The sequence below is a fragment of the Herpailurus yagouaroundi genome, unplaced genomic scaffold, assembly GCF_014898765.1.
Source record: "Herpailurus yagouaroundi ecotype Mexico unplaced genomic scaffold, PumYag 159, whole genome shotgun sequence".
In the NCBI taxonomy this organism is placed as follows: Eukaryota; Metazoa; Chordata; class Mammalia; order Carnivora; family Felidae; genus Herpailurus; species Herpailurus yagouaroundi.
Genome location: NW_024412400.1, coordinates 55,180,280 through 55,198,334, shown reverse-complemented (window position 1 = coordinate 55,198,334; position 18,055 = coordinate 55,180,280). Strand labels below are relative to the sequence as shown.

Sequence of the window (18,055 nt, the reverse complement as noted above, 5' to 3'; positions counted from 1 at the left end):
TTTTTTAACCGATTTTCTATCCTGATTCTTTTGTACTATGATGAAATATTTTTCTATTAAATAACAGTATTTTTGTATTTTCTCTTCTTTCTTTAAATGAAATATTAAATATATGGGTAGTGGAGGAGAAGGCAGTGAATGATCTTTTGATTTTATAACACACAGTGACATTCACCTATTCATATACATATACACAGTCCCCACAAAATGTGTCACCTCATGCAGGAATGACCAAGGGCAAACTGATCCCAGAGTGGGTAATTTAACAGATAGATGTGGTTTGACTTTCAGAAGCATCTGAAGATCATTTTTAAAAATTTCCCTGGCACAAAAACAGACACATAGACCAATGGAATAGAATAGAAACCCCAGAACTAGACCCACAAACATATGGCCAACTCATCTTTGACAAAGCAGGAAAGAACATCCAATGGAAAAAAGTCTCTTTAACAAATGGTGCTGGGAGAACTGGACAGCAACATGCAGAAGGTTGAAACTAGACCACTTTCTCACACCATTCACAAAAATAAACTCAAAATGGATAAAGGACCTGAATGTGAGACAGGAAACCATCAAAACCTTAGAGGAGAAAGCAGGAAAAGACCTGTCAGACCTCAGCCGTAGCAATCTCTTACTCGACACATCCCCAAAGGCAAGGGAATTAAAAGCAAAAGTGAATTACTGGGACCTTATGAAGATAAAAAGCTTCTGCACAGCAAAGGAAACAACCAACAAAACGAAAAGGCAACCAACGGAATGGGAAAAGATATTTGCAAATGACATATCGGACAAAGGGCTAGTATCCAAAATCTATAAAGAGCTCACCAAACTCCACACCCGAAAAGCAAATAACCCAGTGAAGAAATGGGCAGAAAACATGAATAGACACTTCTCTAAAGAAGACATCCGGATGGCCAACAGGCACATGAAAAGATGTTCAGCGTCGCTCCTTATCAGGGAAATACAAATCCAAACCACACTCAGGTATCACCTCACGCCAGTCAGAGTGGCCAAAATGAACAAATCAGGAGACTATAGATGCTGGAGAGGATGTGGAGAAACAGGAACCCTCTTGCGCTGTTGGTGGGAATGCAAATTGGTGCAGCCGCTCTGGAAAGCAGTGTGGAGGTTCCTCAGAAAATTAAAAATAGACCTACCCTATGACCCAGCAATAGCACTGCTAGGAATTTATCCAAGGGACACAGGAGTACTGATGCATAGGGGCACTTGTACCCCAATGTTCATAGCAGCACTCTCAACAATAGCCAAATTATGGAAAGAGCCTAAATGTCCATCAACTGATGAATGGATAAAGAAATTGTGGTTTATATACACTATGGAATACTACGTGGCAATGAGAAAAAATGAAATATGGCCTTTTGTAGCAACGTCGATGGAACTGGAGAGTGTGATGCTAAGTGAAATAAGCCATACAGAGAAAGACAGATACCATATGTTTTCACTCTTATGTGGATCATGAGAAACTAAACAGGAACCCATGGGGGAGGGGAAGAAAAAAAAATAAAAAAGAGGTTAGAGTGGGAGAGAGCCAAAGCATAAGAGACTGTTGAGAACTGAGAGCAAACTGAGGGTTGATGGGGGGTGGGAGGGAGGAGAGGGTGGGTGATGGGTATTGAGGAGGGCACCTTTTGGGATGAGCACTGGGTGTTGTATGGAAACCAATTTGACAATAAATTTCATATATAAATAAAAAAATAAAATAAAAAAATAAATAAATAAATAAATAAATAAAAAATAAAAATTTCCCTCTCCCTCCCCAAACTTTATATGCCAAGAAAACCCTCTTAAGAGTATTTTAAACTGGTCTGAGAGACAGACAAGATCCAAATCTGTTCTCATTCAACATTAGCAGCATTTGCAATATGATTTCTAAGGACTTCCCCAAACATGCTATCTTTTATTATAATAACCCTGTGAGATATTACTAGCCCAACTTTATAGATGCAGAAAGAGGCTCTAAGAGATTAATTTGCTAAAGATCACACCACTGTTAAGCCAGAGGAAAGTCCCAGAATTCAGTTCTCCAGCTCCCAATCCTGTATTCATTCCACTGCTTCAAGTTGATAAATCCTTCATACTGATAAATTCCATGCCAGAGTATCTGCCCCTAACGTCCACATACAAGGGCACCTCTGCAGATGAGTAGTTACTCAACAAGAGTGCAGGTGAGTGGAAAATTTTTCCTGAAGAAGTTAAAACTGAGTGGTAGGAGGCTGAGGCTGATGTTCATTGCCAGCTTGGTGTCCACCTGGGCCCTTTCATACATGCAGACTAAAACCATGTTCATAAAACCATGTTCTCTTCATAAAACCATGTTCATCATTTGTCCTTCAGGGTTTAAACTAATGCTGTTCCCAAAAGAGTCCCACTGAAAATCTGAGCTGCTTTCACTATTCCTTTACTCCCTTCAGCTTAACTTTGATAGCTTGTAGCTATTCCAGAGTGTGCCTATTCCCAAACTCCTCGGGAATTTTTCTCCAGAAGTCATACGCAGATGTGTTAGTTCACCAGCTAGACTTCAAGCAAGATCTGTGTTTTCTATATCTCAGATTCCTCCCTGCCTTTTTTGATACCTTTCCTCTTTCTTCCAATGGCCTAGAAATCTGCTATGCACTCAACAAATGCCTACTGAGGGGATGAGAACCTGCAGGAGTGTGGTGAAAGCCCAGCTTGATTAGTAATTAGGAGGTGTGTGATTTTAGGCAGGTCTGTGGGTCCCGGTTTTCTCACCATAAAATGGTTATGGGAACAGCAAGTGGGTGGACTACATGAGGTCTATAATCTCTAAGATTCTATAAATATTCATAGTATTTTCATTGGGCTAAATCATAACTTTACTTTATTTCATTGGGGATGGGAGAGAAGATAAATGCGAATTCCAAAGAAAAGAATGTTAAAAACAAGATAAATATGGAGATCAAATAACTAACCATTCACCAGGCAGAAGAAAGCCAATGTGTTTGGAAAATTAATAAAGCAAAGGAGACTGAGAGAGAGTAGTAATGTCTTGGGCAAATGTCTTGGGCAAGGGTAGAGATATGGATCCTTTCTGACAGGGGTATAAAAGGATTAGAGGATGGAATGTAAATGGGAACAGATTGGTAACCAGAAAACTGCTTTAGTGGTTAGACATATGTAGTATATAATATATGCTTTTTAGATTTTTTAAAAAAAATTTATTTTAGAGAGAGAGAGCAATCAGGGTAGAGGGGCAGAGAGAGAGAGAATATTAAGTAGGCTCCATGCTCTAACACAGGGCTTGATCTCATGACCTTGAGACTATGACCTGAGTTGAAATCAAGAACTGACTAAGCCACCCAGCTGCCCCTAATGTTTGCTTTTTAAATTTGCTCTTCTGTTTGCTATTCAAGCTTGAAATCAAATGTTAAGAATGTCAGCATTGAGACTGCTTAGATCATGAGAAAGAAAATAAGATGCAAACTAACAACTTCCTTGTGAAAATACAAACAGAAGTTCCTGGTATTAAAATGGGGATTAATATTACCAACATTTGTCCATTAGCAACCTATTTTCCTAAATCTGGGAGGGGAGAATAAGGGGTAAGTAATGACAATTTTATCCAAGATATTTCTCCCAAGTTTAATTTTATTAAAGATTTTAAAATTCCAAGTAATACTGTACTGGCTTTGTTAAAATTGAGTTCTAGCTGACAGACCTTGTAATATTTTAAAATGGTTTTATAAGGAGGCCTGCCCATGCCTTCATTAAGAAACTCCCTTAGATGGGTGAATTATGGCAGGCAGTGAACCCAAGTCTACAATGTGGTATTAGGGGTGAGAATTCATCTGAGGAGCTAAAGGAAAAGAAAGTTAAGTTCAGCTTGAAACTTGAAGGAAAAAAAAAATGGTACCTCTTTAGAAAAGAAAGTCTCTGAAATTAAAAAGTAATGCTTGAAGCAAATAACAATCCTTGGATTGTCGGATGTAAAAGGTTTTAGCTGGTATCCAAAATTGAAGTGACACTTTAAATGATTAAATCAACAGGAGTGCATGGTGGATAAGAGGCCAGAAAAATTCCATTTAAAAAAAAAAGCAAAAAATGTAAAGGGATTTGATATTTAAGAGCCATTTTTAGGAATTTCTTGATGAAATTTTTGATACTAAAACTGCAGAGCAGAAATTTATTGTTAATCCATGTTATGTAACTTTGAATCCAGTCTGCCCTTCATCTTCTACCCCAGAAAAGGGCCTAAATTAAACCAAAGTCTATAAAGACATTTCTGCAGGGAAAAAAAGTGTGTGTGTGTGTGTGTGTGTGTGCGCACGCGCGCGCGCGTGTGCATGTTAAAGACAAACATACCTGCTTCATCGTAGGATACAGTCAATTTTTCTAGCATTTCTCTGTCAATTGACAGAATCTGCTGTTCAAGGATGGTCTGGTACGACAAGACACTATTTTCTTTGTCCTTCTCATAGTCCTGAAGATGCTGTTTGAGGGCCTCTGGGAGTCGCGATTTTACATATTCTGCTGCAGTCTGCAGTTAAAACAGGTAGAGAACCCTATTAGTAGCCATCTTAGGCTGTTCCCTTCCCCTCAAGTGCTGTAGTGAAACTGAAAGCACTGTGACACAAACCCTTTAGACAAGCACATTGTTGTCATTGTCATTGTTAGACTCCACTCTACGAAGTACGGTGGGCCTTCAAATAGACTCACAGACCTCTAGGAATTTTCTACCAGGTTTAAAGGTACAAAAGATGATGGATTTGGTTTGGCATACAAAGAGTTATCACCCGGAGTTCCAACTATTCCGCTGAACTCTGAGGACCCAGTGATAGTAATTTTACTGGCTATAAATCTGACTTGCCCTGGTCTAGAATGCAGAAGCTAGTCACTCAACCCAGCAGTGAGCTCACCTATGCCACGGCATCCACTTCTCTGCTTTGATGTTCTCTGCTCATTAATGCTTACGCAGGAACTCCTGTGAAGTGAATAGAGAGTCCTCTGCTGGGGCTGATAATGGAATAATGGCATAAACAGAATGAAGAGACCTAAGGCAATGATGCCCTTAACCTGAAAAAAGAACTGTTTACCACTCAATGTCTTGGCCTATATATATACATATATATTTCTGACATATAGATACAGATATAGATATATAGACATAGAAATAGATCGTTCTTAGCTTATTTTCTTTTTCTCGGCTACACAATCTACACGAAGCACTCCTAACTAGTAGCACCTGAAATCGCATGCAGTGATTTTTCAACCAGGTAAGCAAGCTTCCATTTGAGGTAGAAAGGAAGGCATGCATACTTTGAAAAAGACCTCCCCAAAGATTCTGGTATGTTCTGCTGCTGGGCTGGAGATAGCATACTCTTCTCCCTCCCAGCTGAGAATCACAATTAAAGTTAAACAGAACTTTAAGAGTGAAATTAAGTGATACAGCGGCATGTATGAATCAGGGGAATTGTGAAATTCTTAAAACACATCGCTTAAGAAAACCAAGAGTTTGGCATCTCCTGGCGGTCCAGTTCTGCCTCACATGCATGGGGACTGAAGGTGATAAAATAAACAAATGCATACATATACTGCTTAAAATTATACTCACAACCACTAATAAATTTAAATAAAAGAAACTGTTAAAAAGGATTGTCTCTGGGATATGTGCCTAGAAGACCCATCCACATAGTTTAATATATATATATTTTTTAATTCTGATACAGCTATTCATTGCATAATTTAAGACAAGTGTGAGTTAAACACACACACAAACACATATATAGTACATGCTCATCAACAGGGTTTTGTTTTGTTTTTTCGTTTATAGAACAGTATGCTCTATCGCCTTTGGAAATAATGAGCTAGGTCCTTGAACTGACAAGGAAGAACATCATGACATTACCTTTAACATTAAAAAACAAAGTTACAGAATACCAGTGACAATATATCCTTTTTATGGAAAGCATACATATATGTATGTATAGAATTAATCTGTAATATCATATGTGCCTGGGAGAAGGTAGGGAGGGCTATACTCCAATTGTAGAGAACATACTCACTTTTTACTCTCCACATTTCTGAATTGTTTCACTGCTCTTACTATTATAATTTTTATCCTTAAAATGTTTTTTTTTTGTAACCTTCAGAGTTTTCCTTTTAAATGTTAGCACAGTTTAAGAGGAAGAGAAACTTGCCAGAACAGTGACAATTAATTTCCCAGGAAAAGTCTACTGGGAAATGATGGGGAAAAGTTATAGATCAGTCCTCAGAATGGCAAAATATAGCACCCAACACTTTTTATTTCCACATTTACATTTAGAGTTCCTAGGTCAGTTGTTGATGAAATTACAATTTTAAAATTTCACCAAACATTGCTCAATTTCTCTGCCAGCCATCTAGTGCAGAACAAATAAAATTATTCCATAAAATGTAAATGGACTCAGCATATTAGCACAACATATTTAATTCTAGAGTTTAATAACAATTTTCTCTTGACACTGGAAAACAAACATACTGCAGAATAACTATTTTTAGACTCATACTACCTTGCTATTTAGTGTAATATCGTCTTTAATGTTTTTTCTTGGAGATAATCTATGAGGTACCAGCAGTAATTTAAAATGCACATTTTACAAATACTGGTGTACTCTCTATTATTGAAAGCATACACATTTCCTTGCAATTGTACTACTGATTTACTTTTCTAATTAAAATCATGATACAGGCCTTTGAACAGGGCCTGTAATTTTTTTTTTTTTTTACTATGTTGTTGTTATACTTTGGCATTTCATTTCTAAAACAGTATAACTGCATGTGCATGTATAGGGTTCTTCCCGTGGGAAAGATTCTTAAGAGGAACAGAAAGAAAGCAATTCTGGCAAAATACTAGATTCTGTCAAGATATTTCAAGAAATCACCTTCATACTGAGGCAATGCTCTAAATGTATTCAAATGGCAGTTAAAACCTTATGTTCAAGCGTGAATCTATGTTAAAAAAGAGGCTGTCATACAAATACCATATGATCTCACTTATATGTAGAATCTTAAACAAAACAAAAGAAAACTGAACTCGTAGATGCTGAGAACAGATTGGTGGGATGGGGGTGGTCAAAATGGGTGAAGGTGGTCAAAAGGTACAAACTTTCAGTTATAAAATAAATAGGTCTTGGGCGTATAATGTTTGGCATGATGGCTACAGTCAAAAATACTGTATTGTATATTTGAAAGTTGCTAAGAGAGTAGATCTTAAAGATTCTTATCACAAGAAAAAATTGTAACTACGTGTGGTGATAGATGTTAATTAGACTTAATGTGGTAATCGTTCCTAATATATACAAATACCAAATCATTATGTTGTACACCTGAAACAATTGTCAGTGATATCTCAATAAAAAACCAGGCTGTTATCTTATTAACTGAGATTATAATTATTCCACAGGTAACAGATAATACAAAGAAAAATTTAAATTTAAGAATTTCATTGGAATTCTAAAAAAGTGAAAAACAAAATTAAAATTTAAGATTACTTATCTATTGTTTCATCAATGAGAAATGCTACTGGAAGTTTAAATCCTAAATTACATGCTCTTATAATCAACCATTCCAGAAACGATAATATTGGTTAGCAATATCAGTATCTTGCATTCGTGTGGTACTTTACACTTTCCCCAGCAATTTATGCTGTTACCATTCTGTATGTTCACAATAACTTTGAATGAAAGTAGACAAATTACTGGTTTTGGCCAGTCCTTCACATCCTTCAAAGTTTGGCTAAAATGCTACAAATTCTTTTAGTGAACACACCTAATAGTAGCCAAGAGTCTTTCAAGTGTTTGTGTAGGTATTTGTATAGGTGTAAGTATTTTCCTCAGTGTGGCTGAGATAAGAACTGTATCTTACATACCCTTGGGTTCCCCCAGCATCTGGTTCAGTGCTTGGCACCAAGAAGTTTAACATCTTGGCTCTAGCCAAGAATCAGGTATTTTGCGATAGCTTTTAGAGAAAACCTTCTGACAGTTCATAATTCTTTGCTTGCAATCTTAACTTGCTTTCACGATTCTAGATAGAGCCTAGGAGTCATTTTCCACTGGAAAATGCTACTACACTTAGTCTTTAATTATCATTGATGTCATTACTGTAGGAAAGTAAACAGCTTAAACCCAAAATAGCAAATTATGTACTTCACATACAAAACTGTATAGGAAGCTTTATTTAATGTGTTCCTCTCTCCATAATTGTTCCATCTTCTCCATTCTTGCCTTTATTTCTTCATTTGGCAATGGGCTTGAATCTGCTAGGGACCCTCTGAAGAGTCATGTGGAATGCAGCTCAAAACTGGGCTTCCCTGTGGAGGTTAACTCTGCCTACATGTTCAAGTTTGTGCTTGTTCAGGTGGTAGCAGAGAAGCCTCAGGGCAGAAACTGGAAGACACACAGTTCACAGGTTCTCCAGATTACACCTGAGAAGATGGTCAACAGCTGGAAAGATGAGCTAAAAACTGGTGAGGCAGGGCACAAAAGGTGCCCTGCCAATGCACCCTCTTACAGAATTTGCATACATAGCAACTTTGGTCTGGAGGACAGTAAAGGGCTAGAGCAGACCTTGTAAAAAATACTCAAAAAGGATAAAATAAAAGCAGCAGAATGACTAAGTGTCTAAATTCAGGAACCTACTAGGTAGAAGGCTGGTACTGGTCATTCGGCTAAAAAGCTCTTTACTATTACAGTGGTATATGTTCTTTAGGAAATAATCAATATATATGAAAGAATGGGCGGGGGTGCAAAGTATTTTAAAAGCTGCTAACTGCTTCACAATTCATCTTAAAAACCTGTCAGCCAGCCAATTCCAACTTCTTGAATGCCTGCTGAGTAAAGTGCATTAGACCCAACACCGCTTGGAGAACAAATGTCTGACATAAAGGAACCTGCAAGTTTAATGTCCAAACAACACACACACATGAAATACTGGAAAAACACACTTCACAAAGAAATAAAAAACAGGCATGAATCTTGGGATAAATTAACATATTTATTTAATATATGAGCCATATTAAGTGCTGAATGGCCTCCAGGGAGAAAAATTAAGGAGTGGGAACAAGAAAAGAACCAGAAAAATCACTGGAGTTTAAAGATCAGTTTTGAAGAAGCATTTACTGGAGGAAAGAAAAGCAATCTAGAAAGTAGTGAATGCGAGTTCATAAGAAGAAATATTAAGAAATGAAGAAGATGAAAACTAGGAGTAAGAAAGAGCTTGGCAGTTGGAGAAGTTTTAACTCCCCGTTAAACCAGTGTTTGGATCTGTACCAGCAGTAACAGGAAATACTAACCATCTCAAAGAGAGAAATAAATAATCACATCTTGTTTTGAGAAAAAATGTGCTTGGAGCTGAGTTTCAGAGGCACTTGAATAAAATTAAAGCACGGAGACAAGTAAAAAGTCTGAAGGACAGGAAAACTGGCCTTCCATACTGTGGTTGGAGTATAAATGGGACAATTTATTTAGACAGAATATGAAAAAATGTAACCACTTTAAAACAGTGTGTAGCTTTTACCTAGTAATGGCCTTTCTAGGAACTTATTTTAAGAAAAAGTTAAATATGAGGTTAAAGATTTGGGTGTAATGTTTTTGAATGTAAATCCCTCTCATTTATGTAGGTTCTCTAAGGCTGGGGCAGACTGTTATGGTGGTATGTTCAAGATGGAGTTTATTCTTCATACAGGAACTCCTGGGATTGTGGTTAGCGGTCTGGAAGAACTGCCATTTATTCTGTGACATCACTACTTGAATAAAAGTTTACATTCTCTTCCGGGGGGGGGAAAAGATTTGGGTGTAAACATGTTTACCGAAGTATTATTCATGGAAATTGGTTGATTCAATTATGCGGCATCCATACAATGGAATACAATGTGGCTATTAAAAATCATATTATGAAAGAACACTAAATTATGTGGGGAAATGTTCAAAATGAAAAGCAGATTACAAAACAGTTTGTACACTACACGTGGGAGGAGAAAATTGGCTGAATTAAATCAATATGGATCACAGTTATCTCAGAGTACCAAGAGTTCAGGTGATACTAATTTTTTTTCTCTATGCTGTTTTCTGCATTTTCCCAATTTTCTAAAATAAAAACAGTAGGAAATGATTGACCATTTTCTATGTGCCAGGCACCATGCTGAATGCTTTATGTGTATTCACTTATTTAATCCTCACTGTGACCCTAAGAAGTTTCTACAGATGAGGACAGTGACTCAGAGAGGCTAAGTCATTTATCCTTGGCTACGCAGTGAGTACTGGAGCCGGAAACACCAACTGTTTGCAAGCCAAAAGAGAAAAAAAGTTTTTTTAAAAAAGAGGGTGATGCCTACTGTGGCCATTCCTTTACAAGGTAAAGCAGCCCTAGGCTGGGATAAGGGCCCTGAGAAGAGGACAAAGGAGCACTTGATCCAAGTTTGGTGACAGATGGGGAAGAAAAATGTGTAAAATGGCTTCGATGTTGCAAAACTGGAAGCTAAACATGAGGTGGTGCTATTAAGAGTAAATGGAAAAACTGAGTAAAGTGAAGCATAATAAACTTACTTTTAAACATTTAACTGTAAGCCTGGAGAATATCCACCTCTCCATAACCTATGGAATATACACCACCTCCCCTCAAAAAGGAAAAACCTCCACAAGGAGAAAGTACTAGACTTATTTTATAGAACTTGAAAGAAGAATACCAGACAAATGACTTTGGTTACAAGTTCTAGGGAGGCGAAAGCTATTTCCAAGAAAAGATATTAAGTGATACTGCATTAACTTCTACTAGAGCCACCATTTGAGAAAGATCACAAGCAAATTAGACCTATGTTCAAATTACTTTTAGTATTTTTCTCTGAGAATTGGCAGAGGTCAAGTTAATATCCATTTTGACCTTTGAAGGCTTAAAATAAAAACAGGCTTCTGATGTCATTAATGAAAATATGCTTTACATTTTTTATTTAATACTGTATATTTCATGGCTGTGGGAGTTTTTAATATTTTGCCCCCTACTTTCTAATCAAATAGTCTATCTTATTACCAAGTCTAAGACTTAGTCTATCATATGCAATTTTATATTTACAAATTTTAGGTATGATATTCAAAAAAAAAAAAAAAAGAAAGAAAGATCCTTCTAAACTCAATAAATTCTTACTTAGAAGATATTTTTAAAACCAAAGAATGATTTTTTTAAACATTTTATTTTTTAAGTAATCTCTATACCCAACATATGGAGACCAAACTCACAACCCTGAGATCAAGAGCCATGAGCTTCACAGGCTGAGCCAGGCAGGCAGCCCCCAAGGAATGGGTTTTAACATTAAGTTTGTAATGAGCTGTGTTATAAATGCTAGTCCTGCTGTAAAGACCCAATTTCAAAGCAACTTAGAAAAACTAACAAATGAGATTCTAAGATTACAAAATCTGAGAAAAGTACCTTAAAAACACACACTCACTTTTGCCTCAATGATGGTCTTGAGCCTTCTTTGCCAAGTAAAAAAAGAAGTTTCAGAATTTTAATAACTCTCAAATTTCAAATTATCTGATTTTATAAATTACCCCACCCCCCTTCATTTTACCTAATGTGTACACACACACACACACACACACACACACACACACACACACACAACTGTAATTTGGCGAAAAGAAATGCTCCATTGACGTGAATGGGACAAATAATTGATGGCAGCCCCATTCAGTTTATATTTATACTATATATATGCCTGACTTGGAACACAGTGTGCTACTGCTTCAAATAAGTGTTGATTATAAATGAACACAGGTTTCTAAAACTGGTTCAAAAGAAGACTAATGGGCTGATCTTTGGATCCATATTACCCACAGCTAACAGAGATCTCATCACACACAATATGGTGCTGGATCTGGCTCTAAGGGCATCTGATCAGCGACCCTTTAGCTGAGAGGTAGACTTTGGTGCTGATGACGACATACAAGAAAGCCCAGATGGGAAATCAATTCTGCAAATACTGAGTAGGAAGAAAAGCTGAATTTTGGGAAATGGTGACCCAGGAATGATAGCTAGGTACTCACAAGATAAAGGGGAGACCATAAAGGAGATCCTTCAAAATCTGTGCCACAGGAAGACAGAAGGGAGAAGGGAGTAATATTTTTATTGCAGACAAGGATTGCCTGCCCTTGAAGGGAAGTGAATGTGCATGGGCTGATTTGGCAGCAGCCAGCACACAGATCACACGTTAATTTACTTAGGTCCATCGTGGAATCCATCTTTCTTATGGTTACATATCATTAACTTTTGACAACTGCTCTTTGGCCCCAGGCACTTTAAAACAAAGTCAGAGTGAGTGCCCTTGCCCACCAGAAAGAGGACATAAGGCAAGGGAGCTGTTCCTGTCTCATACCTGCCAAAAGCCTCATTTCTTGCCATTTTTAGTCTCTGCCACTTCTAACCTGGAGGGGGTTATTTAAATAAGAAAGACATCTCTGAGAGGACCATCTTGCACTCCTGAATTCATAATCCTGGCTCCAGAAGGCGATGTGATTCCTCCAAGAGAGACAGCATCAGGAAAAAGTTCCTGGCTTAAACCTGAAGTATATAAATGAAATCCTACACTTATTATGGAGATTTGAGATTGCCCTGGAGAGCCAGAGCTGTGGATGTGCAAATGTTAGTCAGTCTGTGATGGAATGACCACCACAGAGGGCATAACACTCAGCAGGTGAGGGACCTGAAATCATATTACCTACTTAATACGGAGATTGAAGTTTTCATTTAGTTTAATCATAAAGATGCTGACTGCTAAGTTATAGATTATTCAGGATAATTCACCTGGGATTCTTCAAGTGACAAACCTTTAATAATTTTATCAGTCATCTGATCCATATTTGATCTGAGGCCATTTTCACGTGGTAGCACCAAGCATGTCAGAGTGTGAAAATATAACTCAAATTCCACTCCCTAAGTGATAGCTTCCCAGACTGCAGATGGATATATATACATATATACCAAATTACTTTCCTTTTCTATTTTGTTTAAAGTTTATGTATTTATTTTGAGAGAGACAGAGACAGTGTGAGTTGGGGAGGGGCAGAGAGAAAGGGAGAGAGAGAGAATACCAAGCAGGCTCCACGAGCCCAGCGCAGAGCCCGACATGGGGTTCGAACTCATGAAGCAGCAAGATCATGAACTTAGCCGAAAACCAAGAATCAGACGCTTAATCAGCTGAGCCACTCAGGTGCCCTTACTTTCCTTTTCTAGATCCCCGTTCTCTAGTCCAGTAAGATATTATTAGCCAAGGAATCTAACACTGTCTATCCATGTGATTTATTTTCCTAATCTTACTGCTTTGATAATAAAAATCTACACTCAAACTCTAAGGAATTAAAAAGGTTCATCTATTTACAGTCTGAAGAAAAGTTGAAGTTATCTTCTACTATCAAAGTGATGATTAATGAAGCCTTTGCCCCTCAGTTACCACACACATTCTAGAGAATCAGGGGAGAATAGACTATACAATTTCCATGGTCCTTTTAATTTTTTTCTTAAAGCACACATACACACATCTAAGTTCTCCTGAGAGATGGCAACATAAAAACAGTCTGCTGGTGAACTGTCTTGTAAATCTGTTGAGAAAACAAGCAGCACTCAGCCAAAGCAGTCTTGTTCAATTTTTTGATAGGTGAGTTCCTATCATTTCAGCAGTTATAGAAAGAAGTAAGAAATCGTTTCACATTCTATACACTTAACATCTATAGAAGAAAAAAGCCAGGTAATATTTGTTTACAGAGAGGAAAACATGGCATATTTCAAAGAAAATTATGGTTAATTACTGATAAAATTCCCTTCCATTTCTGAATCTTAGGCTTGGGTAAATACTAATTTCCCTAGATGCTCTCCAAATGTGTTCTAGAAAGTTCCATGCAGAATGCTAACTGAAAATGCCCTTGGTAATTCATAAAGCCAATGGGACCACTGTTATAAATGAATTATAAAACACTCATGAGTTAATTAATCAAAAAGAACTCTATAACAATAGAGCAGTCTCTCAGGGAGGCAGCCAGAACATAGTCAGACAAAATGTTCCTTATTGGGCAATAGGGCCAGAGAACTCCTCTTGGGCCTCATTTGGCTTCTGCTCCACAGCTACCATCAGGCTCTTCAGGGAGCACCTCCAAAGAACAGATGTGGCCAGGTGGCAGAGAAGTTCAAGGCCAATGCCAATCGAGCTGATGTCCCCAGACTGATAGGACTTTAAAAAGTGCCTTCAAAATCAGTATTACATTTAGGCTCCTTGTATGTGCAGTGGTGGTGTGGAGAAGGGTCCATCCTTCTGTCCAGGAAGCTGGTAACTGTCTTATTCTGCCATTCCAATTTCTGCATGGAACTTTCAATCTCTGGTTTATGCTAGTTCTTCCCCTATCAAAAGGCAAATATTTTAAGGAGTAATACACTAAGAAATGTTCAGTCTTAGTGTGGACAAGTTGAACAGGTTTTTATATATAGGGAGGTAAAATAAGAAGCAATAAAGCACTGAGAGAAATTCCTAGGAATGAGGCATAAAGTGGGAAAGTGAAGGTCAGGACAGACAGACATTGTGTACTCTGAGATTTAACTCTGTGTGGAGGAAAACACAAAACTCTGAGCTACTCTAAGGTTTAATTTACTCTTCTCCATCTCTGGCTTCACCTGCAAGACCTACCATCAAAACTTTTTTGAGGATAACCTAACAAAAAAACCACCTTAATTTGTTCCATCTCACACATAGGGAAGGACAGAATGCATTCAGTAGCATCTATTGCATGCCCATAGTTTTAAAACTTCTGTACAGACAGGAGTCATTACTTAGGTTGCAAAAGGAGTGTTCCAGAACAAAAGCTATGGTTTCCCTCCCCTGTACTGCCACAGCACCATCTTTTGTTTGGACCTCTCTACAGCTCTCAACCACTCACATGGTCTGCATCCAGCCACCTATTTGCCACCTCACTAATTTTTGAGCAACTAACAGGTGGGACAAAAGTGTTTTCACACATAACATTGAACCCAGTGTAGGCATGCCAGGAGAAAAGGGTGGAGAGGGGGGTACTTGAAAACTAAGCTTAATGCTATATGAATGTTAATTTTTTTGATCACAAACATAAAAGGACTGGGCCCATTGTGTTTCTTTCTATTACTCTGACATTTGCCACTCTTCTGCTATTTATACAAATGTCATACTATTTTACACTTAAGCACCAAATCTTGTTTAATACCACAGGAAACAGGACTGTTAGTTTTGCTAGTTTGGACAGAGCCAGCCCTTGCTGTATCTCAAACTAAGAAACTGTTTCTTATTGCTTTTGTATCATTTTGAACCTAAATGAAAATCTGAGGAGAGCAATGGATCCTCTTGTGTGCATGTGTGTGTGCATACACACACACACACACACACACACACACACACACACACACACACAATGTATATCTCGTGTCCCATTTTAGGAACCCAAGTATGAAGTTCATGAACGAGGTCTCAGTGAAGCCTTATTAGATCCACTCATGGAAAGGACACTCAGGACAGGGCTTTAGTTTTTTCTACAAATTTGGTGGTTGGACTTGATCAGTGTTTCTCAGGGATGTTACTGCTTCTGAATCACTTGAGACAGGGGTAGGGGATGTCTTCTTAAAAATGTAGACTATGGGTTCTATTCCCTACTTGATAAATCAAGATATTTCAGGTGGGACGCTAGAATCTGCTTTTTAAACTTGTACTATATTTTAACGAGGTAGGGAGAAACCTAGCAGTTTCTACCCCTTAGAGTTCTGTTTTTTATAAGGTGCAGGCACGTGTATTTTTGCAAAGCTATACAACAAATTCTGATGTATATCCAAAGCTATACCAGAGCCTCCACAATAAAGCCCTCCTGCATCCCCCAGGACTCAGTTTGGTGAGTAAATATTTTTAATTCTTGTAAAAACCTTACTGTATGCAGCGATATTCCCACACGGCCTGTCTACCCTCCGTGCCACAGGCTTTTTTTATTGTATAAAATCGCCAATCTGTTCGGCCTCTGAAAGGCTGAGCCCTCCCTAAAGCAAGCTAACTGACCTTGAGTACTTCTGATGCCAGGAGCACCTGGAACCCTTTCCCAACAGCTTGTGCGCAATCAAGCAAGTCTCAGCAAGCTGTGTGAAACAGGCCACAAAATGACCTGTGGCAAAGCACCTTGAAAACATAGTGATATCCTCTTGACCATGCCCAGGCATGGTCAGAACACTGGCTTGACCTCTGCCGGGAACTGCCAGTGGAATTTTGAAGCCTGAAGAGTGGCAGCAAAATGTAGCAGAAAGGAAAGCAAATCAGCATCACCAGCAGTGTTGCATAACTTTGCATACAGAGTTTGAAAGGGTATCTTATTTTAGCAAGAGGAAAATGGGATACCTAGTTGCATGGCACAGCTATAATTTAGTAGTGAATACACCTGCTTATGTAAATATAAAATGACACATTTTAAAATCTGAATGGGCAGGGGCACCTGGCTGGTTCAGTCAGAAGAGTGAGCGACTTTTGATCTCGAGGTCGTGAGTTTGAGCCCCACGTGGGGTGTAGAGATTACTTAAAAAAAATTTTTTTTTAAAAAACTAAAATAAATTTGAATAGGTGAATAGTTCATGGACCCTACAGAGAAAAATATATCCTTTCCCAAGTCCTGCTTCAACTCCGAACAAGAGTTGGATGAGCAGGCATGCAGTCACAGGCTAGAATTATATCCTTTACATCCTTCCAATTACTACTTGTCTACTATGTGCCAGGCAGTGTGCTAGTTGCTAGGAATAATGGTGGGCAAAAGTAGACATGTCTCTGCTCTCATGGTGCTTAAGGTCTAGTGAGGAGACAAAAATTAACAAAATATGTAGTCTCTTAAGTAAGTGTATAAATATAAACAGAAGTGCTCTAAGGAAAGGAATAAGGTTCTTTGAGGGGATATAACAAACAAACCTAAACAACCTGGTGAGGGAAAAGGGATGCTTCCCTGAGAGAATGATGCTTGAGCCAAGATCTAAAAATTAGGAGGTTCACAGGTAAAGGAGTAAAGAGTAAGGAAATAAGAGGTCAATACAGAGGTGCCTGGGTAGCTCAGCTGATTAAGTATCTGACTCTTGATTTCAGCTCAGGTCATAATCTCAAGGTTCATGAGATCGAGGCCAACACCGGGCTCTGTACTGACAGATGGAGCCTGCCTGTGATTCTCTCTCCTTCTCTCTCTCTCTCTCTCTCTCTCTCTCTCTCTCTTTACCCCTTCCCTGCTGTCTCTCCCTCTCTTAAAATAAAAATTAAAAAAAATAATAAGATAACAAAAAAAGAAGAGGTCAATACAGGGAGCAAAAAGAGCATATTTTATTGATATGGAATTTCTAAAATGTGCATCAATGAGAGCTATGAGTGAATAGAAGCTGCAATTTTATAGGAGGGAAGGCTTCACGATGGACCTGTACTCTGAGGTGTTAGATACAGGTCACTGAGTCTGTTGAGGAACATATGGAAGGGAGCAATACACACTACACTTGCCCAAATAAAACCAGTAATAATTTTCTGTGTTGGGGCAAGGGATGGGGAGGGGGGGTTAGTTTCTGAATTTCTTTTCATTAACATGACTTTCTCATAAAGAAGCTGAGTTAAGAATGACAATCAGGCACAACAAGCTCTTGACCTCCCAGTTAATAATGCCTCGTGTATTTTTTTTAATGTTTATTTTTGAGAAAGAGACAGAGTGTGAGCAGGGGGAGGGGACAGAGAGAGAGAGAGGGGGAGACACAGAATCTGAAGCAGGCTCCAGGCTCTGAGCTGTCAGCACAGAGGCCGACGTGGGACTCAGACCCACAGACCTCAAGATCATGATCTGAGATGAAGTCAGACGCTTAACCAACTGAGCCACCCAGGTACCCCAATGTCTTGTGTATTTTTAATTTTTTCTTTCTCACCTAGTCCTCACACTGTTGCCTGTCTTTGTTTAGTACAGGCAACTGGTAGAGTCTTTGCTCTCCTTCCACATTAATCTCAAGTGTTAAATTTACACCAAGTTTTGACCTTTTTACA

At 38.3% G+C, this 18,055-nt stretch overlaps 1 protein-coding gene across 2 annotated transcripts in view; it reads right to left on the bottom strand.

Moving 5' to 3' along the window:
• Positions 1–18,055, bottom strand: part of PPM1L (protein phosphatase, Mg2+/Mn2+ dependent 1L) — a 295,985-nt gene that overhangs the window by 96,104 nt on the left and 181,826 nt on the right. Inside the window, exons 1-2 of one of the 2 annotated variants that reach the window (XM_040480641.1) lie at positions 4,896–5,005; positions 4,342–4,516 (exon numbers count right to left, since the gene is read on the bottom strand). In XM_040480641.1, the coding sequence (XP_040336575.1) occupies positions 4,342–4,378 (37 nt within the window). In that variant the 5' untranslated portion in view covers positions 4,379–4,516; positions 4,896–5,005. Of the gene's footprint in view, positions 1–4,341; positions 4,517–4,895; positions 5,006–18,055 lie in introns of those variants that run through there. The other variant, XM_040480640.1, reaches the window with a different exon arrangement.